Here is a 24,502-nt window from a genome sequence, read left to right as displayed (position 1 = left end):
AAAATGAGTAGACTATTCCTTTAAGGAAAAAATAGGAAAAGTTAAAAAATCATGTCTATGTCCAAACCTTCACTTATTAGTTACATAAGGTTAAAAATACAAATTTTGCCAGTAATTTAACTAAGGTTTAACTACAGTGTTTTATTTCGTATGGCAACATACCGTAATACCGCTAAACCGGATGGAGAGTGGAAAATACCTTGATATGAATTTGAGCTCATGCCGCCCACCCCTAGCGGTGAGATGCCAGGTTGATGTCTTGAGTTTGTCAATAGATGGAAATGCTTAATAAAAGCTTTCTTTTACTTCAACTGCTGGAGCATGGCACTGGCAACACAAGCGTTATGGGTTTAATTCTTAGCCCAATCCTAAACTTTCTAGAAAAAAATATGTAGTTGGAATGTACTGCATTTTGCTTTTGATAAAAATGACTGGAAAAAAAATATATATAATATTTAATATATGTCCATTTCTTTACAATAGAAATGATACAGCCACTGTCTTTTTTGAGCAAGAACATGCAGACATTAAATCATGTAAAGTCAGATGTGAAGTCTCAGCAGATTAAACCCTCACACAGACACTGATCGACAGACAAACACAACGCGTCTCAGACTTCACACGAGTTCACAAACGAACATTATTGTAAACCCAAAAGCAAACGCAGTAAAAGACAAATATAATGCATGCACTGTAAAAGGTTCAAACAGAAAGCTGCATCCTCCAGAGGTCGCATATGCAGGCTGCATACGTCATCAAGGTTTATTTCCGATCATTAACTGAGCATTACATTTGCATGTCGTGTGCATATTGCAACAATTTGCAGTTAACTAAATAATTAGTAAACTTTATAATTGTTAATAGTCTCTAATAAGACAGTCTTTATGAAGTAAATGCAGTTTAAAAATGCGACCTCCGAAGGATGCAGTATTTTATTGGAGAAACGGCCAGCATTTCACCTCCACAAGAAATCTCGCGAGACACATTTAATATCGCGAGATCTCGTCGCACGAGATCTTGTCACACCCCTAATATATATATATTTCTATATTTCTACTATGGAAGTCAATGGTCACTATCTGCTTTGTGTTTACCATAATTTCTCAAAATATCTCCTTTTGTGTTCATCAGAAAAAAGAAATTCATACAGGTTTAGATCAACATGAGGATAAGTAAATGATGTCAGATTTTTCATTTTAAAGTGAACTATCCTTTTAATGTAGCCTATTTCAGAAATACGCCAAAAGGCCGCGGACCTGGCAGCGTAAGTACGCTTAGCGCGCGGTGAGAAGCAGCGCCGGATAAACATGTAGCTTGTGTTGCATCAAGAAAAAGTGCCTAACTTTGCGTTGCATGCTTGACATTGAGCACAAAGCTCGCGCTGTGTGAAAAAAAGGCACCTGAATTAAATTATAAGCTCACAGCTGGCGCCGTATTAAGTTGACACATGTTTGTGCGGTGAGATGAAGAAGCGTTGTTTAATGATAAATGTCCACACTGTCCGACAGTGGTGCAGGAGCATGTGACCAACTAATCGATAATGAAATTCCTGATGAAAAAAGACAGAGACTTTTAAAAGGAGCCAGGGAAAAAAGACCTAATGCTGAAAAGTATTTGAGGCCATCCTGATGAAAGACAGAGACTTTTAATGACTTGAACGTATTAAGATTAATTTTGTTTCTTTGCAGAAGCGAGAAAAGGACGGTGAAGAAAATGGAGGTGGAAGGAAAGAAGACAGCAGTCAGAAGGACGGTGGAGTGGACTCGACATTTGTCTTTGGCCAGAATATCAAAGAGCGAGCAAAGGTCAGTGATTTCGTTTCTGGGCAGGGCTGTGAAGTTAATCGTTTTTTATTCAAATGATTACAAAACACGATACAGTGGGGCAAAAAAGTATTTAGTCAGCTACCAATTGTTCAAGTTCTCACACTTAAAAAGATGAGAGAGGCCTGTAATTTTTGTCAAAGGTACACGTCAACTATGAGAGACAAAATGAGAAAAAAAATCCAGAAAATCACATTGTCTGATTTTTTTAAGAATTTAATTATAAATTATGGTGAAAAATAAGTATTTGGTCAATAACAAAAGTTTATGTCAATACTTTGTTATATACCCTTTGTTGGCAATGGCAGAGATCAAACGTTTTCTGTAAGTCTCCACAAGGTTTTTACACACTGTTGCTGGTAGTTCGGCCCATTCCTCCATGCAGATCTCCTCTAGAGCAGTGATGTTTTAGGGCTGTCGCTGGGCAACTCAGATTTTCAACTCCCTCCAAAGATTTTCTATGGGGTTGAGATCTGGAGACTGGCTAGGCCACTCCAGGACCTTGAAATTATTCTTACGAAACCACTCCTTCTTTGCCCGGGCGGTATGTTTGGGATCACTGCCATACTGAAAGACCCAGCCACGTTTCATCTTCAATGCCCTTGCTGACGAAAGGAGGTTTTGAGTCAAAATCTCACGATACATGGACCCATTCATTCTTTCCTTAACTCGGATCAGTCGTCCTGGTCCCTTTGCAGAAAAACAGCCCCAAAGCATGAGGTTTCCACCCCCATGCTTCACAGTAGGTATGGAGTTCTTTGGATGCAACTCAGCATCTTTCTCCTCCAAACACAAGAAGTTGAGTTTCTACCAAAAAGTTATGTTTTGGTTTCATCTGACCATATGACATTCTCCCACTCTTCTTCTGGATCATCCAAATGCTCTCTAGCAAACTTCAGACGGGTCCGGACATGTACTGGCTTAAGCAGGTGGACACATCTGGCACTGCAGGAATTGAGTCCCTGGCTGCATAGTGTGTTACTGATGGTAGCCTTTGTTACTTTGGTCCCAGCTCTCTGCAGGTTATTCACTAGGTCCCCCCGTGTGGTTCTGGGATTTTTGCTCACCATTCTGGTGATAATTTTACCCTACGGGATGAGATCTTGCGTGGAGCCCCAGATCAAGGGAGATTATCAGTGTTCTTGTATGTCTTACATTTTCTAATAATTGCTCTCACAATTTATTTCTTCACACCAAGCTGCTTACCTATTGCAGATTCAGTCTTCCCAGACTGGTGCAGGTCTACAATTTTGTTTCTGGTGTCCTTTGACAGCTCTTTGGTCTTGGCCATAGTTGAGTTTGCATTCTGACTGTTTTAGGTTGTGGACAGGTGTCTTTTATACTGCTAACAAGTTCAAACAGGTGCCATTAATACAGGTAACAAGTGGAGGACAGAGGATCCTCTTAAAGAAAAAGTTACAGGTCTGTGAGAGAAAGAAATCTTGCTTTTTTGTTATTGACCAAATACTTATTTTCCACCATAAATTGCAAATAAATTCTTAAAAAATCAGACAATGTGATTTTCTGGATTTTTTTCCTCATTTTGTCTCTCATAGTTGAAGTGTACCTATGATGAAAATTACAGGCCCCTCTCATCTTTTTAAGTGGGAGAACTTGCACAATTGGTGGTTGACTAAATACTTTTTTGCCCCACTGTAATTAATTCAAGCGATTAATGTGCCACTTTTCCGTTTTTGCCGTTTTGTTTTGTGTTACGAATCTAGCGCGTCATAATTAGCTGCACCACGGCGCACTTTCTCTCGCACGTGCAGTGAGCTGTGCTTTCGCATCTGTCTGAAGTCAGATCGCTAAGTAGTAATCTAAGTTTATATTTATATGCAAGTTTTATGCATTTTAAGTGAGCGAAGGCCAACCTATCACTCGTGTTTAAAATATGAATAGCGTGCCACTGGACATATGTGTTTGTATCCACATCTGAATGCACAACTGCTAGCCTGTTGCAACAACACTATAAATGCATTGAATTAAGTACAGTACAACTAGCTCCCTCTAAAGACGCATAGATCATTTTTTACGTTTTAATGTCCCTCTTAGGTTTCATAAATCCCCCTGTACTAGTCATCAAGTTAGTGATGGTATGGGAAATAAAAATGAAAATCTTCTTATGATGACTCTATTATATGGTTTATAGAGCATATCAAATGATATCCAAATGTGGTAACCACATACCATACCTCTGCGATCTTCTCCATCCATATCAATACCAGCGATGCATCTTGTTAATATTAAATGTCTTTGAAGTAACTTTCTGCCTTTTAATGGATTCCAACATAAGTAACAAAACGGTAGTTTATTGATAACAGAACTACATGGTATTTCATAAAAAAGTGTAGTTTGTATATTATTATGAAAATATAAATAAAAATGTTTTTTAATTTTGTTCAGGACTACAAAACACTTAGGAAATCATTTCCTAAGCATCAAAATTAGGAAATTTTATAGACTTTCCAAAACAGCAGTTATGGTCAAAGGTTGCACCAAATGATTTGATGACACTTTAAAAAACAGAAAATTTACAAATGACGAATGGCTTTTAAAAACTTAAAGGATTAGTCAATTTTCTTTAAAAAAAATCCAGATAATTTACTCACCATCATATCATCCAAAATGTTGATGTCTGTTTTTGTTCAGTCGAGAAGAAATTATGTTTTTTTTTGAGGAAAACATACCAGGATTTTCTCATTTTAATGGACCCCAACACTTAACAATTTTAATTCAGTTTAAAATTGCAGTTTCGAAGGACTCTATACTATTTCAAACGAGGCATAAGGGTCTTACCTAGCGAAACGATTGACATTTTTTGACCAGAAAAATAAAAAAATATGCACTTTTAAACCACAACTTCTGTTCTTCCTCCGGCTGTGTGATGAGCCAACGCGACCTCACGTAATTGCGTAATGACGTGGAAAGTTCATATGTTACATATACAAAATTGCGGACCATTTTAAACAATAAACTGACACAAAGACATTAATTAGTATCATTAGACATACAACAACGTCGGAACGGTCCTTTTTCTCCACACTTGTAAACACTGGGGCGTAGTTTCGATACGTCATCCGTGACCTCTTGACGTGATGACGTATTACGTGAGGTTGCGCTGGCTCATCACACAGTTGGAGAAAGACGAGAAGTTGTGGTTTAAAAGTGCGTTTTTTTTTATTTTTGACAATCCTTGACAATTGTTTCGCTAAATAAAACCCTTTTGCCTCATTGGGAGCGTTTATGCATTAAAGGAATATTCAATTTTCTTAAAAGAAAAATCCAGATAATTTACTCACCACCATGTCATCCAAAATGTTGATGTCTGTCTTTGTTCAGTCGAGAAGAAATTATGTTTTTTGAGGAAAACATTTTAGGATTTTTCTCATTTTAATGGACTTTAATAGACACCAACAATTAATACTTAACTCAACACTTAACAGTTTTTTTTCAACGGAGTTTCAAAGGACTATAAACGATCCCAAACGAGGCATAAGGGTCTTATCTAGCGAAACGATTGTCATTTTTGACAAGAAAAATAAAAAAATATGCTCTTTTAAACCACAACTTTTCGTCTAGGTCCGGTCCAGCGCGACCTAACGTAAATGCGTAGTGACGTATGGAGGTCACGTGTTACATATATAAAACGCACATTTGCGGACCATTTTAAACAATAAACTGACACAAAGACATGAATTAGTATCAGTTGACATTCAACAATGTAGGAACGGTCCTCTTTCAACACACTTGTAAACACTGAGGCGTAGTTTCGATACGTCATCCGTGACCTCTTGACGTGATGACGTATTACATGAGGTTGCGCTGGCTCATCACACAGTTGGAGAAAGACGAGAAGTTGTGGTTTAAAAGTGCGTATTTTTTTATTTTTGACAATCCTTGACAATTGTTTCGCTAAATAAAACCCTTTTGCCTCATTTGGGATCGTTTATGCATTAAAGGAATATTCCATTAAAACTTAAGTATTGGGGTCCATTAAAGTCCATTAAAATGAGAAAAATCCTGGTATGTTTTCTTCAAAAAACATAATTTCTGATTTTTTTTTAAAGAAAATTGACTAATCCTTTACAAGTGAGTACATGCATGGTGGAATTACTACATATTTGGTATCTTTTTATGCATTAAAACAAATAATAATGCCATCAGACAGGAAATGTAGGTGTCACGTCATTGACTGGTGACTGTCTTTTTTATAGTTGGAGGAAAACAACACAGTCAGCAACTCAAAGGACGGCACACAAGATTCTGCGAGCACAAATTATTTCCTACAGTACATGGGCACCCCTAGGTAACCGACTTTTAACCTTCTTGAATCTTTCCCGCATGTTCTCTTTCTCTGGGTCAAGTATTTATGCCCGGTTCTGTAAACCTTTCTCTGTTTGGTTTTCAGCACTAACGCTGCCAACAGCTCAGATAAAGGCTCCAAGTTTGTCTTTGGCCAGAACATGTCTGAGAGAGTCTTGGTGAGTAAATAATCGGGTGTTTTTACTTCAGACAGATGTGACACTTAAAGGAATAGTCTACTCATTTTCAATATTAAAATATGTTATTACCTTAACTAAGAATTGTTGATACATCCCTCTATCATCTGTGTGCGTGCACGTAAGCGCTGGAGCGCGCTGCGACGCTTCGAAAGCATTTAGCTTAGCCCCATTCATTCAATGGTACCATTTAGAGATAAAGTTAGAAGTGACCAAACACATCAACGTTTTTCCTATTTAAGACGAGTAGTTATACGAGCAAGTTTGGTGGTACAAAATAAAACGTAGCGCTTTTCTAAGCGGATTTAAAAGAGGAACTATATTGTATGGCGTAATAGCACTTTTGGGAGTACTTCGACTCGGCGCAGTAACACCTTCCCTCTCCCATTATGAGAGGGAGAAGGGGAGCGGACTTTTCAGGCGAGTCGAAGTACTACCAAAAGTGCTATTACGCCATAAAATATAGTTCCTCTTTTAAATCCGCTTAGAAAAGCGCTACGTTTTATTTTGTACCACCAAACTTGCTCGTATAACTACTCGTCTTAAATAGGAAAAACGTTGATGTGTTTGGTCACTTCTAACTTTATCTCTAAATGGTACCATTGAATGAATGGGGCTAAGCTAAATGCTATTGAAGCGTCGCAGCGCGCTCCAGCGCTTACGTGCACGCACACAGATGATAGAGGGATGTATCAACAATTCTTAGTTAAGGTAATAACATAGTTTAATATTGAAAATGAGTAGACTATTCCTTTAAAGGGATGCTTTACACGAAAATAGGGCTGGGCCGATACCACTTTTTCATGTCTGATATCGATACCACAACCTTGAGTATCTGTCGATACCGATCCAATATCATCTCTATCGCTCTTTTAATCAATTAAGCTGTAAATAACACATGTGCTAGCCGTACAAAAACCTTAAACAGAGCTACAGAACTCAAACATTTTACTGTGCAACAAATGACTCAATGAAACATTGTGCAATACTGCTGCTTCATTTTTATTTTAATGTTTCAGATTAGTAGCAACATTTATAGTTAACCAGCAAAACAATTAATCATCAAAAATTAAATTTAAGGTGTAACTTTGGACAATTTAAAGTGCAACTTTGTGCAAATTCATGTTGCGCAGCAAGTTGCGCTTTACCCCAAGTTGGATCAGATTGTACTTCCCGGCTTATTCGATATTCGATCCTGCCATTTTTGCCAATATCGGACTAATGTCGATACTGAATATCGTATCGGCCCACCCCTACACGAAAACTGTAATTGTCATCATTCAGGGTTCCCGCGGGGTCTTAAAAAGTCTTAAAAAGTCCGAAATTTAGAAAGTTAAATTTAAGGCCATAAAAAGTCTTAAAAATGGCCAGATTTTCACCCTAGGTCTTAAATTTAATTAATCCAAGTCTTAAATTTCTTGTCTCCATTTATTCCCGAAAAGGTTGTCCGAAAAAAATAAAATGGTAAATTAAAATGCTGTAGAACAAATCAGTGACGGAGGAAGAATGTATTTGATGGGTGGGCCTCTAAAAAGAAAAGTTCTGCACTTTGCGTGTCACTGAATGTCACTTCAATCCAATTTTTAATCATTATTTTTTAAAGAGGATACAAATGTAGGCTATTATAATCCACGCAATTCATGCCATAAGCTATATTTCAGGTGTTGTGATCCGATTGTATACTGTAGGTTTGGCGAGAAACAAACCTTAAATGCAGTTTTTTATAAGCAAAAATCTTTTCTGTGTTAATTAATACTAGCCCGTGGCTTACCAGAGCATTTGCAAGGTTCTGAAACAGAGGACCCAGAAGCGAAAAAATCAACACTGCTTTATTGAAAATCAACTTAACAGTCAGGCCGTCAAGTCCCGCGCCATCAACAATGAGTCAACTTTAATGTTACACAGTTTTCATATGCAGCCTACAAATGCGACCTCTGGAGGCTACAGCCTTCAGATTTAGAAACGGCCTTGTTTGCAACACACAACAAACCACGAACAGCCTTTTAATAGTAAATTTCCTTTTCATTTCATTATTGTGTAATTAGAGAGGGGAATAAATGCGATGGCGTAATAGCGCATATTTATGCATATAACGTATGGGTGGAGAAAGTGTAAAACATGTTAACAAGGCACATATCAGCAGCTGACCATACTGATCTTCCCATATTAGTGGATTTTATTTGTCAAAAAAAAAAACTATAAACAAAGATATAATAAAAATATAATGTTTTGAGAATTTCTGAGATCATTGTGCCGCTTTGGTCTTAAATTTCACTCATAATGGTCTTAAAAAGGTCTTAAAAAGTCTTAAATTTGACTTTGTGAAACCTGCAGGAACCCTGTCATTCTCACACTCGTGTTGTTTCACACCCACATGACTGACTTGGTTCGGTGTGGCATACATTTTTTCTGGGGTCTGATGTAAATGGAGTCAAAACAATATCATAAATGTTTTCCCGTGCATCTTGTTCCAGGTCTTAAAGAGCATGATGGACGGATAAATGATGAACTATTCAGAGTTCCCACAAGTCCTTGAAATCCATATTATTCCCTTGTGTAGTGTAGGATAATATCATAAAATCTTTTTGCATAGTTGTGTTTGACAGATGAAAACGTCTCAAGTTACGTATGTAACTGTTGTTCCCTGAGAAGGGAACGAGACGCTGCGTCTCCCTTGATATACTTCCTGCGTCCCTGTAATGCCGTCTTTGGCAATATTTCAGATAGCGATATACTTCCTGGCTCCCGCATCACCCTGTCTTTGTTGTTAAGCATCACCATTGGTTGAATTTGATATACACATTCGGATGCACTTACCCCTGGAGGCGTCCCTAAAGTGTCACCGCAGTGACGCAGCGCGAGTTCCCTCAAAAGGGTAACAATGTATCTTTAAACGTAACACGATGTAACCTTGCTCTCACTTGAAATGTGTCCCCACATTTAGTCCTTGAATTTTAGGGTATTGGACCTGGAAAGTCCTTAAAAGGTCCTTGAATTTGAAGTTAACTAAGGTGTGGGAACCCTGACTATTCTTTGACTGTAAATTATTTAAAAACACGAGTAAAAACACAGCGGGTTATGTCTTGGATGTATTACGTATGTATTTTTGTGCGCTTTATTTTAGAGCCCACCTAAGGGAGGCGAGCCCTCAACAGAGAGCAGTAAAGATACTTCAGCTCCGGTCTCTGAGCCGTCATCGCAAGAGGCCACGCCTGAAAAGAGTATGTGCTTATTTTCACTGAGTACCATCACAAGTGCAATGTATGTACCATTGTTGGCAGTATGTACCATACAGTTGGGCTGCTTACAGTACAGTCCTGTTGATTTGTACATATGTGCACATAAAATATTTTTGTCCTCCTATGTGCGAATGCCAGATCACAGTGTGACCGAGTCTCTTGAAGAGTCTGCAGCCGCCTACACCAAAGCCACTGCCAAGAAGTGCATTCTCGAGAAGGTGGAAGTCCGTACCGGGGAGGAATCGGAGAGCAATGTCTTACAGGTGAAAGATGTTAAAAAGATTACCGGCTGGTCTCATCCTTTTATGCGTGACCGAAAAATAACATTACTCTTACTGGTCACTAAAAGCGTCATCAGACTAGCCAAAATGTACACGAGGAACAGATTATATGCAGATCTGATGTGAATCTTTTGTCCACAGATGCAGTGTAAGTTGTTTGTGTTTGACAAACCAGTTCAGTCGTGGGTCGAGCGAGGCCGCGGACTGCTCAGACTCAACGACATGGCGTCCACCGACGACGGCACCTTACGGTCTAGATTAGGTAAGAGACTTACCGACAAGCCCATCCCAACATTTCACAAGACTATGAATAGATCATCATCAACCAATCCGTCTTTCTCTTTATCGTAGTCATGCGAACACAGGGCAGTCTACGGTTGATTCTGAACACAAAGCTTTGGCCTCAGATGCAGGTGGACAAAGCCAGTGAGAAAAGCGTTCGTATCACAGCAATGGATACGGAGGACCAGGGTGTGAAAGTCTTCCTAATATCGGTAAAACTCTCCTTTAATACTTTCACTCACACAAATTGTCTACATTATGTAACTTCAGTCATGAAACCTTGAATTGTTTTGAGTTTGCATATCTTTTGCAGTTTATTCCCTTATACTGTTTGTGGCTCATTCTCATGTTTTACTGGTGTTTCTCAGGCGAGCTCTAAAGATGCCGGTCAGCTGGCCGCAGCTCTGCATCACCGAATCCTGGGACTGCGGAGCCGCCTGGAACAAGAGCCCGAGAGCACGCCCGCCCCGGCTGAACCCGAGATACCCCAGTCAAGCGATGATGATGAACCCGCTAACAATAACAGCACCAATAACAACACCGGTGCTGCAAACTCCAGCGTCAGCGGTACGATCCTTTTTACTTTGTGTGTGTATAAAATGGTTTGATTTGAACCTGAATAACTAAAACACCTTTAATTTAGAGCGACTTGGGATGTATTCACATTATTTGAACCATACCCTAGTATGTTTGACCCCAAAGTATGGTTCGTTGGGCTGGTGTGATCGATCCGTGTGATCGATTCAAAATCGATTCTTAAGGACCCGATTCAATTCAAAATCAATTCTTGACTTACTAATTAGCATATTTGTGACATCATTACGTCACATTTGCGCTGAAAGCCAGACTAGTGTTTGCACTTTTGCTACTAGTCTCTGAACTGTCATATACTGTATTTTAAAGGGACACTCCACTTTTATTTTTAAATATACTCATTTTCCAGCTCCCCTAGATTTAATCATTTGATTTTTACCGTTTTGCAATCCATTCAGCCAATCTCCGGGTCTGGCGGTACCACTTTTAGCATAGCTTAGCATAATCCATTGAATCTAATTAGACCATTAGCACCGTGCTTAAAAATAACCAAAGAGTTTTTTAAAACTTGACTCTTCTCTAGTTACATCATGTACTAAGATCGACAGAAAATTTAAATTTGCGATTATTATTTTTTTGGGCAGATATGGCTAGGAACTATACTCTTATTCTGGTGTAATAATCAAGGACTTTGCTGCCATAACATGGCTGCAGTAGGCGCAATGATATTACGCAGTGCCCGAAAATAGTCCCCTGCTATTAAAAAAGTTAACAAAGGGACTATTTTCGGGCACTGCGTAATATCACTATGCCTCCTGCAGCCATGTTACGACAGCAAAGTCCTTGATTATTACGCCAGAATGAGAGTATAGTTCCTAGCCATATCTGCCTAAAAAATCACAACTTTTAATTTTCCGTTGATCTTAGTACACGATGTAACTACAGAAGAGTCAAGTTTTAAATAGGAAAATTATCTAAACTCTCTGGTTATTTTTTAGCGCGATGCTAATGGTCTAATCTGATTCAATGGATTGTGTTAAGCTACGCTTTAAAGGAATATTCCATTTTCTTAAAAGAAAAATCCAGATAATTTACTCACCACCATGTCATCCAAAATGTTGATGTCTTTCTTTGTTCAGTCCAGAAGAAATTATGTTTTTTGAGGAAAACATTGCAGGATTTTTCTAATTTTAATGGACTTTAATAGAGCCCAACATTTAATACTTAACTCAACACGTAACAGTTTTTTTAAACGGAGTTTCAAAGGACTATAAACGATCCCAAACGAGGCATAAGGGTCTTATCTAGCGAAACGATTGTCATTTTTGACAATAAAAATATGTACTTTTAAACCACAACTTTTTGTCAAGGTCCGGTCCAGCACGACCTAACGTAAATGCGTAGTGACGTAGGGAGGTCACGTGTTAGATATATAAAACGCACATTTGCGGACCATTTTAAACAATAAACTGACACAAAGACATTAATTAGTATCAGTTGACATACAACAACGTAGGAACGGTCCTCTTTCAAGACGCTTGTAAACACTGGGGTGGAGTTTCGCGTTCGTCCTCTGTGACCTCTTGACGTCATGACGTATTGCGGTGACGTAGTGGGGTCAGCTGGCGCATCACGACCGGATCTACATGACGAGAAGTTGTGCTTTAAAAGTGTATATTTGTTTTTTTTCTTGTCAAAAATGACAATCGTTTCGCTAGATAAGACCCTTATGCCTCGTTTGGGATTGTTTATAGTCCTTTGAAACTCAGTTGAAAAAAAACTGTTAAGTGTTGAGTTAATTATTAAATGTTGGGTTCTATTAAAGTCCATTAAACTTAGAAAAATTCTGCAATGTTTTCTTTAAAAAACATAATTTCTTCTCGACTGAACAAAGAAAGACATCAACATTTTGGATGACATGGTGGTGAGTCAATTATCTGGATTTTTCTTTTAAGAAAATGGACTAATCCTTTAAGTGGTAGCGCCAGACCCGGAGATCAGCTGAATGGATTCCAAAACCGCTAAAAATCTAATGTTTAACTCTACGGGAGCTGGAAAATTAGTATATTTTCAAAAAAAAGTAGTGTCCCTCTTTAATGCAACTAAGTGCTCAATAATGTCATTCTTGTATACATATATTTTGTTTCCGTTGTTGGACATTAAAACCAGAAAAAAAAAGGATTAATAATGTTTTTTTGCTCTAAATGATCAATAATGATGAATAAGGGTCGTATCTAGTGAAACTATCCACATTTTCACGAAAAAAAAACTTTTTAACCACAACTTCTTGTCTTGCACCAGCCGTGTGATGCACCAGCATGACCTTATGTATTACGTAATCACGTCGAAAGGTCATGCATGATGTATGCCAAACTACTGCCCTAGTGATTACAAGTCCAGTGAAAGAGGAACATTCAATCATTGTTGCATGTGTAATGATACAAATTAATGCATTTGTGTCAGTTTATTGTCTAAAATGATCTGCAAGTGTGCTTTTCACATATGTGACACATGACCTTTTGACGTGTTTACGCAGTACGTAAGGTCATGCTGGCGCATCACAAGGCTTGTGCAAGACAAGAAGTTGTTGTTTAAAAGTACATATTATTATTCTTATTTTATTTTTTTTTTGGTGAAAATGATGATCGTTTCGCTAGATAAGACCCTTATGCATGACATCTTGGATGATCTAGTTAATTATCAGGATTTTTATTTTATGAAAGTGGAGTATTGTTTTAAAAGATGGTAAAGGAGTTCAATTTAAAGGGGTTAATCCAGTACTAAATAAAAGTAATAGCAATACATTACAGCAGCATATTTTTTGGAATGGTTAATCACTATTAAATAGCCAACATTGACCATCTAAATATTCACAATGTCAAAAAGATGTGCAAAGTGATAAACGGATCAATATCTAAGTTTTGTCAGTGTCATCTGATCACACAGTGATATACAGAGTTAACATCAAGTTCATTTCACTTTTAGGCAACTGTGAGAACAGCGAGACGGCAACATCTGAGAGCACATAGCACCCTGATCCACCGCTTCACCGACAACTGCCCACCAGGATTTTAGTGCAGGCATCTTTGTGGACAGCCCAGACCTGCACTGCCCCTCAGACCGGTGCTGTGGACCCCAGGGGCGGAGTCTCTCTTACCCAAACTTCTGTAGTTAATTTTCCCTTCTACATTTATTGTAAATCTGGAATTGATTTTTTTTATCATTTGGTTTGTTTTTAGTTCTTGTTTTTCCTTTTGGACTGCAAATAAACAAATTAAAGACAACAAAAAAGGAAAAAAAAAACACAGAGACTTCTCCATGTATGGCTTTGGACTTGGTTGCTCATCATATTGATGAGCGTGGGGCGTTTCTCCATTTAAACATGGCTCATCAAGACTGCTGTTTCTACCGTGGGACCGTTTTGTACGCATTCTCTATGTCTCTCTCTCTTTCTCTCTTGGGCGGCTCTTGGCTTCAGAACACATCAAGACTTGCAGGCTCTTGCATCATCACGTGAACCGGCCAATCAGCTGGCCGGTAGCACCACAGTCGCCCGACCTCTGATGTACCCCTGTGTTTAGTGTAGTCGTAACATATTCCCAAAATTCAGTTAACTTCTGGCAGTCTCACCATACATCTACTGGATATGCTCACTGGTTCTTAGGTTACAAGCTGATATACTTACTAGTCTGTTAGTTAGATTTCTCATCTGTTTAACGAATAAAGGACTAAACCAGCACAAGGACTCGTGCTGTAGTGAATCTGTTTCTAGAACTCTCGCCCCTTGTGTAAGAGAAAACTATCCTTACTTCAGTGTCTCTTGAAACATCAAAATGGTCTGTGTAGCGTAATTTAGGGGCAGATAATGTTTATTCGTTTTTAGTTGGTTTGATGAGAATTTAACATTTAAAACAGCATCTCGATATTTGTTTTTATTTTCCATATCCTGAGGGTTTGTATTGTGTTGGCCTTTTTTTAAATATTGGTTTACTATATTAACTTTTTATCTATTTCCATGTCATTGGAGACGATATGTTCGAAATGAAGATTATTCTTCGTGTGTTGGAAGTTTTGAGTTAATTTAGTCAGGAAAAGGACAAAAAACATGTACCCTTGAATGTTCTGTAAATTTCTATGCGTATATTATCACTTACTAGCACACGGTGTCTCCGACCTCCTTTACAAAATAAATAGTAATATCAAAGTAAAAAAAAAGAAACATTTGAAATAAATTTTTGTCTTATGTCGAAACGTGGGCCTCTACTGTAGTTCAATTTCTTAAAAGTGACTGTGAAAAGATAGGAGCAATTGAAAAAAAACAAGCTATCACTGTAAAAAAATTCTGTAGAAATTTGCAGCTGGCTTGCCGGTAACTTACCGTAGATTTAAATTTATGTTATTACTGGCAACATTTTGTTCAAAGTTAAATGAACATTAAACATTTACAAGTCTTTGTCTTTACAGAGTAAAACTAGAAAAACAGCATCAAGCTAAACATTCTGGGAAACAAAATCTGAAGCAAAAAAACAGAAAAAGTTTGATGATGATTTCTGGTTCCCAGAATGCTTTGCATGAGGCTGTTATTGTATAGTTTTATTCTGTAAAGATAAAGACTTATTAATATTTAAAATGTATTCAACTTTGAACAAACTCTTGCCAGTAAATATAACATAAATTTAAATCTACGGTAATTTACCGGCAACCCAGCTGCAATAACATTGTAATTTCTACTGATTTTTTTACAGTGTGTATTTTATATTAATTCATAATTTATTCATAAATTATATTTTTTACTTACCATGCATAAACACCATTTACTTAAATATACAAACATGTACATAAATGTTATTCACATATTATTGTAGCACAGATTGTGCTAAATACAGTGTTGTGTGATATTAGCCATTAATATGTTATAAGCAAATGAAAAAAGACCAAATGTAAGGGCATAACAAAACTTCTCCAGTGCCAATACCTAAATTTTTTAAACAATATTTTAAAAAAAAAACAGGAATAATGTGTGTTAAAGTTTTTATTTCAATGTATTTTTGATTGCCCTACCCCAAAAATGTCAGGTGGTATAACCAATAATTTTCTTTTTGCCAGATAAGTTTTAATGCGCTCTGTGTATCGTCATGATTGTTTGTTTACTTGAGTGGCATTTTAAATTATAATCCTAAAATATATTTTAAAGTGTAAAACAATATTTAAGCACAAAATTTAAAAAAAACAACAACAATAATATAGATGTATTAAAATTATTGAAATTATCTGAAAGTTTATTTCATAGGGACATTCATTGCACTTGCACACTTTTACAGGGTCCACGGGTCCATGAAATCCTTGAAAGTTTGTGAATCTGGGGGAAATAATTCAAAGCCCTGGGAAGAGTTTGAAAATATACATGCATAGATACAGGTCATTGAAAGTGCTTGAATCTATTTTATGCAACAAAAAAAAATTCTGGGAAAAAAATCATAATATTCCTTGTGTAGTGTAGGATAATATTATAAAAATTCTAGACTTCACATGTGCTAAATGCTTATAAATGCTTATATCTTCTGTATGCCAATGTTGATTCATACCAAAATGCTTTTTTGCATAGTTGTGTTTGACATGAAAACGTCTCTGGTTACGTTTGTAACTGTTGTTCCCTTAGAAGGGAACGAGACGCTGCGTCTCCCTTGCCATACTTCCTGTGTCCCTGTAATGCCGTCTTTGGCAATGTTTCAGATAGCGATATACTTCCTGGCTCCCGCGTCACCCTGTCTTTGTCGTTAAGCCTCATGATTGGTTGAATTTGATATACACATTCAGACGCACTTACCCCTGCATGCGTCCCCAAAGTGTCACTGCGAGTTCCCTTAAAAGGGAACAGTAACAATGTATCTTTAAAGGTAACTCAATGTAACCTTGCTCTCACTTGAAATGTGTCCCCGTATTTAGTCTTTGATTTTGAGGGTATTGGACCTGGAAAGTCCTTGAAAGGTCCTTGAATTTGATGTTCTGGGAACCCTGCTTTTACTTCCTGGTTGCTCCATCTGACTTTTGCAACTAATTTATATTAAAAAGGCTTCTGCTTGGATGCTTGTATAAATGTTTGTCTCTGATACAAAGTTAATAAATATCATTTTTAATTAGAATTAAGTTTTTGATCAAATATAATTCTCCTAGTTTTACACTGGTTGTACCACCTGACACAAAAAGTGTACCACCCATTACATTAAAGTAGCTATTTTCCAGTGCTTCAGAGAAATCTAAAATATTTTCATTCAGCCATAAGGATAACTTAGGGGTCCTTTGGATGATGTGATATCATGTTTACTGTTAACATTTGTTAACTTTTTAATAAAAGGCCCATGCTAGCGGTTGTACCACCCTGACATTTGAAAACATCCAAATTGTTGGACAGGTTTTTCAATTATCCCAACATTCCAACAGCTGTTTTGAACATAAAACAATTCCAAAGTATTTTAATTTGAATTTTTGAATAATTAAAACACGATTTTTAATAGTTAATTTGTACGAATGTTGCCTCTCCAACTATACTAGTCAACATTTAAAGTGGATCAAAAAAAGTTTATCAAAGTTGTCCTAAGACAAGAACGGGTATTAGGGATTGGTTTTATGTTTTAAACTTTTATAAATGGTTTTGATCCACTTCGAATGTTGACTAGTATAGTTGAGATTCAAAAACATAAATGAATATTTATTATTTAAAAATACTGAAAATGTATTAAAACTATATTGGTTTTATAGAATAAAGCGCATTTCATAAATAATTTTTACAGTAAATAATGCCCCAGAACACAAAAATCTGCATGTCATGTCATTGACCCATGATTGTTGATTATTGAGTGAATCTCTGCCAACATATATGGGTCATATTTCAACCAAAAATCAAAACGTATGTAAAATGTACTGTTTCTCCATGTGGGTGCCACATGGTGATGTACACAGTAGCTGGTGTTTTACATCAATTTTACATTATAGCAAAGCTAAAACATCCTTTTAATAATTTAGATAAAATTCACCATTTAACTACGTAACACCTATATATCAGCATCAAATGTTCAGTAACTAAATATGATTGACCATCACTTTGCGATAGTGGTGTAGTTTTGTGAGTGTTCACCAGATGGCGCTACACAAACAGTGTTTAAATAAGCCTTCCCACAGGAGATAAATTGCATCGATTTAATCAACGCACAAAATTAAAATGTTTTCCTCCTCTGCACAGCTGGTGTGATTTAACAACTGTTTGAACGCTGTTTGTCCGAGAAATCAATAAACATCTTTTGATGCTGACATCTTTCCAACCCAGATTTTGACGAGTGTCATCCAGTCACTTGCGTGTCGTACTTGTAATTTACAATTGAATTGACTGGGAGGAAATTGTTTTACCGTGGTATAAACGCCACGGTTGATGAAATTCAGATGTTCTTGTGAGAGCTCTGAGGGCTTTGCATGCATTTCAGCATTGATGGTCTTCAGGAAACAAACAAACAAACAATGTGCCACGCATTAAAGCAAGATGTAGAAATCAAAGGTTTATTGATAACAGACACAATCATTTGTACAAGTAATTATTTTAGCATAAGCACCATTTTACTATTTGGTATTTTAATGGCGAATCTAATGCACTGTATTTTGAGTTTAAGATGACGTGCAAACATGAACTATTTGATTATTTTCAGTGTTTGTCCAATGTGGCTCCCCAGCACTGCACATTAGTATACATACCTGATTTAATGCATCACTAATCTGCCTGTGTCAGATCAGTGAGATGCTTAAAATATCCCGAGGAGCCAGATTGAGAAACACTGATGTCAACGTTTCAGGACAGATCTGAATGGAAGGCCTCCTGAAGCGTGACTAGAGTTTCCATGCATTTTTCATCATGGTGATGAAATACTCATCACTGTCAATAGAGGCGCTGACTCCGCTGTAGTAGTTAATAAACTCCTCAAGCGTGACCTGGCACATAAAGAAACGAGGTGTTAGCACATCTGACTCATATAGATGCTGAAGGATATACCTAAATATAAAAAAAACTTGAGGGTTCATCTCAGCAACAAGACTGAAATGTATATTTAAGAAGGTTCTTGTTCATTTCTGTACGAGTAGCACATTTCAACAGAGACTGATGAGTTGCAATGTCATGCAGGTCATTTACAAATACTGTTGAAGTCTTAAAATTACAATAGCAGAATACATTGTTTTAATTCTAGGATTCTCGTGAGTGGAAATGCATTAGAAACTAGAAGGTACCTTGCCATCCTTCTCATACGGTGAATCAAAGCTGTCTAGGAAAGAGCGGAAAACTTGTTCCTCTGTCCATTCGCCGCTCTTATATTTAGGGTGATGTTTGCTGTTGTAAACACCCTGTAGATCTTCTATGGTCACAACTCCATCTCCCGTCTTGTCCAACTTCTGAAAAGCCTGGTTGATCACCTGCTTCCGAGCGTTCGACATGGGTGGCTAAAGCATTGAATCAGAAAAGTAGGAGGGCAATTAGCATAAAAAATGTTCTTCAGAGTAGGCGGATCTTAGTGCTTTAACTTTAATTGGTTGGGTACATAATACGTTTCTTAATTTAAACCTTAACTTTAGATTTTCAATTCAGTGGCTATTAAAGTTTGTCCTGCCCATGGGTGCTGAAGCACATAAATGGTTTTGTAACAGTCAATGTGCATTATACACTATGATTGATAGGGTTCTGGATCTTTACAAGCTTAGCATTGTGACATGCAATGTGTTTTTTAGTGCTGTCAAATTTAACGCATTAACTCTTTTCCCGCCATTGACGAGTTATCTCGTCAATTAAGAGAAAACGCTTCCGTGCCAATGACGAGTTTTTACGGCAATCTACACTGTTAGACTTTTTATTGTATATGCGGTAACTTACTGGCCCCATTACAGTACCAAAACTGTACATGTTTTTACAGTATGATGCCCTTACCGCAGTTCCATTTTACAGTATAATACCCTTACTGTAACCTAGTTTTAAAAAATATATTGCCTTGAAGGGGAATCAAACCCGGGTTGTAGGTCTGTAACACTACCACAGTGCCAAAGAGTCACTTGATAAAAGTTACTCGCCACACTCCCCAAGTAACCTCTTATGTCACTCTCCCGACACTCCGAGGAGCGAAATCTTGGCGCCACTAGTGTTTTGAAATCTTGAGGTCAAATTCAAATCTGACGGTCAAGCATTTATCCATAATCCCTTTCTTGTTTCTATCTACAATTCTCAATAAATTATTTACACTATAAATTTGCTTCACTGCTAAAAGCATAACAAATAAAATGTATTTAATTGCATAGATATATTTTATTTTTCCATTTTATATGCTTTTATAACACTGTTTTATTCAACTACAGTAGCACTACTGCTGTTGTTTTACAGCAGTCTACCGCAAATTCAAAACATACAATAAATCACTGTAAATTAAATGTTAATACCCATAATGCAATGCATATTACAGTAATGAACTGGAAAAGAAAATGATGGTATTTTACTGGGCATTTTGTGGTAAGTAACTGTAGAAATTACAGTCAAGTCTAACAGTGTATGTCTACGCTATTATCCACCAGGTGGCGCTCTTACCTAACTTATAAAACACTGAAGCATCAACTGATTCAAAAACAGCAAAAAATCTGTGTATGTTTTGATCTTCGTTCTGAATCTGACCGTTAACAAAAGTCCTTTACAAAAATGCAATTATCTTTTGCTTAAATTGTGATGTTTTTGAAGAAACATACTCATATTTGAGAGGTGATATAGGAGAACAAATGAAGATAGGATGAAACTTCTTTTTGTTTGAAAGCTGAGGGTCTGTTTTTTCATTTGATATATTGTATGTTTATATATTTAAAGAAGAACATTTTCTGGAAGGCATTAAACTTTTGTGAAAATCAGAGAAAATGCTGCCATTGACTGACAACTTTTTTAAAATGCTGGTGGGAAAAGAGTTAATAACACATTAACGTAAATTCATTTAACAACACAAATTTTATTAAAGTACGTTTAACACAATGCGCAATTTCTGATCCTAGGTCTAGCACATTGTTGGATAAATTGAGATGCAGCCTTAGATAGTAAGTAGTCATCAAAAGTGTAAAATGATGCGTGTCCATCCACTAGCGCGTCTGCGATTTTGAAATTAGAAAATAAAGTGCAGGACCTGATTGATGTTAAAGGGGTCATATTATGAGATTTTTTAAGATATAAAATAAATCTTTAGTGCCCCCAGAGTCTGTATGTGAAGTTTAAGCTCAAAATACTCCACAGATAATTTATTATAGCATGTTAAAATGGCAAATTTGTAGGCCTGAGCGAAAGTGTGCCGTTTTGGGGTGTGTCCTTTAACTCTTTCACTGCCAGCGTTTTTTAAAAAAGTTGCCAGCCAGCGCCAGCGTTTTTCATGATTTTCACAAAAGTTTAATGCCTTCCAGAAAATGTTCTTCTTCAAATATATAAACATACAATATACCAAATGAAAGAACAGACCCTCTGCTTTCAAACAAAAAAACTCGTTTCATCCTACCTTCAGAAGTTCTTTTGTAATCAGCTTTTGAATATGGGTAGGTTTCTGCAAAAACACCACATTTTGAGCAAAAAGCAGAGATAATTCCATTTTTGTGACGGACTTTTCATAGAGATCCCATTCAGAGCGATCTTTAAAACAGACACAGACACGCAGCTGCTTGCCATAGGGCAATACTTCCGGTTTTAAAAAGTTGCGGAAGGGCGCCACCTGGTGGATAATAGCGGTATTGCGGAAAGATGGAAATACTCGTCATTGGCGGGAAAGCGTTTTCTCTTGATTGACGAGATATCTCGTCAATGGCGGGGAAAGAGTTAAAATGCAAATGAGCGGATGAAATGCAAACCCTGATAACAATGATGGTGGTTTGTTGTAATTGAAACTTAAAGGGATAGTTCGGCCAAAAATGTTAAACCCATGATTTACTCACCACAAAATAAATCCAAACGGCTCCAGGATGATAAACAAATGTCTTCTGAGGGTAATCCGCGTGTTGTTGTTGTAGAAATATCCATATTTAAAACTTTATTAACGAAAATAATTACCTTCCGGTAGCGCCGCCATCTTAGTCGCGTCCGCATTCAAGATCAGAGCTTTACGCAGCTTACGGAGGTTTCTCTGCTGCTGCTCTGTGCCCCCGTCCTCTGAATTTGTCATACGTCACTGAGAAAAGTGCGTACACTACGCTAATACTCTCTCCTGAATAGAGGAGTCTAAGATGGCGGCACTACCGGAAGGTAGCTATTTTCGTTAATAAAGTTTTAAATATGGATATTTCTACAACAACAACGCGCGGATTACCCTCAGAAGACCTTTATTTATCATCCTGGAGCCATTTGGATTTATTTTGTGAAGGATGGACGCACTTGTTTTGGACTTGAAGGTCGTGGACCCCGTAACTTTACATTTAATTAACTGAAAGATCTAAAATTAATTTTTAGCGGTGTTATTGTAATTTGCCTTGCTACCTACCTCACAAAACAGGCAAAATCTGAACGACCTAATTTTTCACATGCTTGCAGAAAATGGCTTACTCAAATTAAGTTACTGGGTTGATCTTTATCACATTTTCTAGGTTGATAGAAGCACTGGGGATCCAATTAAAGCACTTAAACATGGAAAAAGTCCGATTTTAACGCTATGACCCCTTTAAAAGAGTTATTAAGAGCAACCTGATTTGAAAACATGCACACAGGCCCCGATATATGCACACATAGACAGAATTAATGTTTTAAAAATATCTGTTTTGACAAGAATTCTCGCAGATATAATCTGTTATGTCTTAAGTAAATGTTTGGGTAACGGTTGTGGAAAATATCTGATGTGTAACATAATGTTATATTAAATCTTTGCATTACAGTAGATCTTAAAACAATGTAAATGTCAATAAAACAATAAAAGAAAGAAAAAAAGCTTAACATATATTGGTATTGTTTTTAACTTTGCGTGCCAAATCTTACAAATCTTTAACTGGATTTTTTTCAAAATTATTTTTGCTGACTTTCACTAATAATAAATGTACATTTGCATAAAGCATCTATATTTGTCTATCATGCCCATATTGATTAGAGTATTAAAAAGTTAACTCATGATTCATGACATCTCCTGAAGCATGGGCATGCAAAAAAAGTTGCAATACTGTTATGAAAAAAATGGTAATTAACATGATCATAATTTCGTCTGTTACTTTTTAGCAAACTTAGATGAACTTTTGCATTCTCCAAACAGTGATGCATGCTTTTACCCTTAATTTTTCAAGAAATTCATCAAAGTTGATGGAACCGCTACCATCCTTGTCCATCATGGCAAATATCTGCTGGGCTTTTTCCTTCCCAACAGACACGCCATAGTTTTCCAGTCCTTTCTGAAACTCCTGGAAGTCCAGAGATTTACTTCCATCATCATCCATAATTCTAAACGTTCTGGAAAGAATACAGAGACAGGATTTGAGTTTATATTCTCAAATTTCACTCTTAAGCTTCAAATACATTTTTGCCCAGTTATATTTTTCTAGTGGCAGTATGAAATGGAATGATATTAAGAAAAACATCTCTGTTTATAACCCTCATAACCAGGGCCAGTTCAGCAAATATATAGTAAGCACCTTATTAGATGCTTCCAAAGAAACAATATTATTGGTAACAAAGGTTCGATCCCAGGGAAACACATGATAAAATTGTACATGTTGAATGCACTTTAAGTTGCAGAAGAATGTAAGTGTTTTCATTTTTTTTTGTTTTATCGAGTGAAAAATGATCTGGACCTCTTAAGATCATTTTCACAATGTCAGACTGGGATCAAACCAACAACTTTACAAGTTTGAATCTTAACCACTACAGTAAACTATTTCAGTTTGTTCTCATCACAGAATGTAGTTAATCACAGATGTACAGACGAAAATATTTCACACATGCAGCAGTACCTTCCAAGTCCCTTGATTCCTGATGCACCCTTAATAAGACACTGCTGTCTCAGCTCCTGCAACGCATCTGTACCCATTATCACCTTAGTTGAGGCTCTGTGGATCACAATTCAGCTATCTGCAAATTAATGGATGTAGATGATATAAATTAAATATATGAGCAAATATATTTTTGTCTTAAAACTCTTTTAGGCATGAGGAATGAGGTGGTCGCCAAAACGTTTATGGTAGTCATGATATCAGCAAACAAGGAAGTGTTTTATGTATCCAGTTATGTTGCCTTGGAAACATTAAGGAAAAAAGTGTAGCCGTGGAAACTGCAAACATACGCCGCAAATAAAATAAAACAGACGCTAACGTTATGTGATCTTTATATTATGTGATAAAAGACATGTTATATTGGATAGCAAGCCTTCATTAAAACTTTTTTATAAAGACAAGAAATAAATGAAAATAAAATAATAACACAAAAATCCGAAAGACAATAAATGAAGAAATCAATCTATCAGTATATAATATTATATAATATTTAGCTTGGTAAGTATATACTTATTATATTTATTCAATTACTTATATATATATGAATTCAAAGAGATTAAAGATGAGGTAAAGTTACCTAGTTGCGGTGATCTCCAGTGGCAAGCTGAGGGTCTTTTGTGTTTGTATCCCAGGTACACCTGCAGGTTCTTCCGCCTCTCGCAACTCAACTCTTTGTCTGATTGGCTCTCACGTCTGTCAGTCATCGCCTGACGAATCTTCCTGCGATGTGTAAAATGCTCATGCTTGTTTACACAGAGAATTGTTTTCAACGCAGAACAACGACGTTTCAATACAGGTAAAAAAAGAAATATGTGGACTAGTTTATATTA

General features: G+C 36.8%; 2 protein-coding genes across 5 annotated transcripts in view; one reads left to right on the top strand and one right to left on the bottom strand.

Moving 5' to 3' along the window:
• The window catches only part of LOC141349051 (ran-binding protein 3-like), a 32,276-nt gene extending 17,364 nt beyond the window's left edge, over positions 1 to 14,912 (top strand). For both annotated transcript variants that reach the window (XM_073864506.1, XM_073864505.1), the window contains exons 9-17: positions 1,689 to 1,805; positions 6,041 to 6,132; positions 6,235 to 6,307; positions 9,450 to 9,546; positions 9,703 to 9,827; positions 9,987 to 10,107; positions 10,197 to 10,339; positions 10,496 to 10,694; positions 13,647 to 14,912. In XM_073864506.1, coding sequence (XP_073720607.1) covers positions 1,689 to 1,805; positions 6,041 to 6,132; positions 6,235 to 6,307; positions 9,450 to 9,546; positions 9,703 to 9,827; positions 9,987 to 10,107; positions 10,197 to 10,339; positions 10,496 to 10,694; positions 13,647 to 13,690 — 1,011 coding nt within the window. In that variant the 3' untranslated portion in view covers positions 13,691 to 14,912. The remainder of the gene's footprint in view (positions 1 to 1,688; positions 1,806 to 6,040; positions 6,133 to 6,234; positions 6,308 to 9,449; positions 9,547 to 9,702; positions 9,828 to 9,986; positions 10,108 to 10,196; positions 10,340 to 10,495; positions 10,695 to 13,646) is intronic.
• A 2,932-nt stretch (positions 14,913 to 17,844) lies between these two features.
• Positions 17,845 to 24,389, bottom strand: LOC129443174 (calcyphosin-like protein). Of its 3 annotated transcripts, XR_012368242.1 has the most exons (6): positions 24,250 to 24,389; positions 23,634 to 23,751; positions 22,956 to 23,133; positions 18,933 to 19,142; positions 18,405 to 18,638; positions 17,845 to 18,149 (listed from the first exon to the last, which is right to left on the bottom strand). XR_012368242.1 is itself a non-coding variant. In XM_055203621.2 (5 exons), the coding sequence occupies exons 2-5, from the start codon at positions 23,708 to 23,710 to the stop codon at positions 18,537 to 18,539; spliced, it is 567 nt and encodes a 188-aa protein (XP_055059596.2). In that variant the 5' UTR covers positions 23,711 to 23,751; positions 24,250 to 24,389; the 3' UTR covers positions 18,186 to 18,536. The 3 variants fall into 3 exon arrangements, 2 of the variants coding, with proteins under 2 accessions (XP_055059596.2, XP_073720608.1); XM_055203621.2 differs by lacking the exon at positions 17,845 to 18,149 and having other exon boundaries at positions 18,186 to 18,638; XM_073864507.1 differs by lacking the exon at positions 17,845 to 18,149 and having other exon boundaries at positions 18,186 to 18,638; positions 23,634 to 23,738; positions 24,251 to 24,384.
• Positions 24,390 to 24,502: the final 113 nt, after the last annotated feature.

The sequence above is a fragment of the Misgurnus anguillicaudatus genome, unplaced genomic scaffold (genome assembly GCF_027580225.2).
Source record: "Misgurnus anguillicaudatus unplaced genomic scaffold, ASM2758022v2 HiC_scaffold_26, whole genome shotgun sequence".
Lineage (NCBI taxonomy): Eukaryota > Metazoa > Chordata > Actinopteri > Cypriniformes > Cobitidae > Misgurnus > Misgurnus anguillicaudatus.
Note: the sequence above shows the minus strand (reverse complement) of the source record. Positions and strands in the feature narration are given on the sequence as shown.

What these genes read in the sequence shown, in the direction of transcription:
- LOC129443174 (XM_055203621.2), bottom strand. Translation starts at nt 23,710, where the DNA reads ATGGGTACAGATGCGTTGCAGGAGCTGAGACAGCAGTGTCTTATTAAG. An exon ending in GGAATCAAGGGACTTGGAAG is followed by an intron (nt 23,134 to 23,633) that starts GTACTGCTGCAT and finishes TATTCTTTCCAG; the next exon opens with AACGTTTAGAATTATGGATG. An exon ending in CGTATGAGAAGGATGGCAAG is followed by an intron (nt 18,639 to 18,932) that starts GTACCTTCTAGT and finishes TTTATGTGCCAG; the next exon opens with GTCACGCTTGAGGAGTTTAT.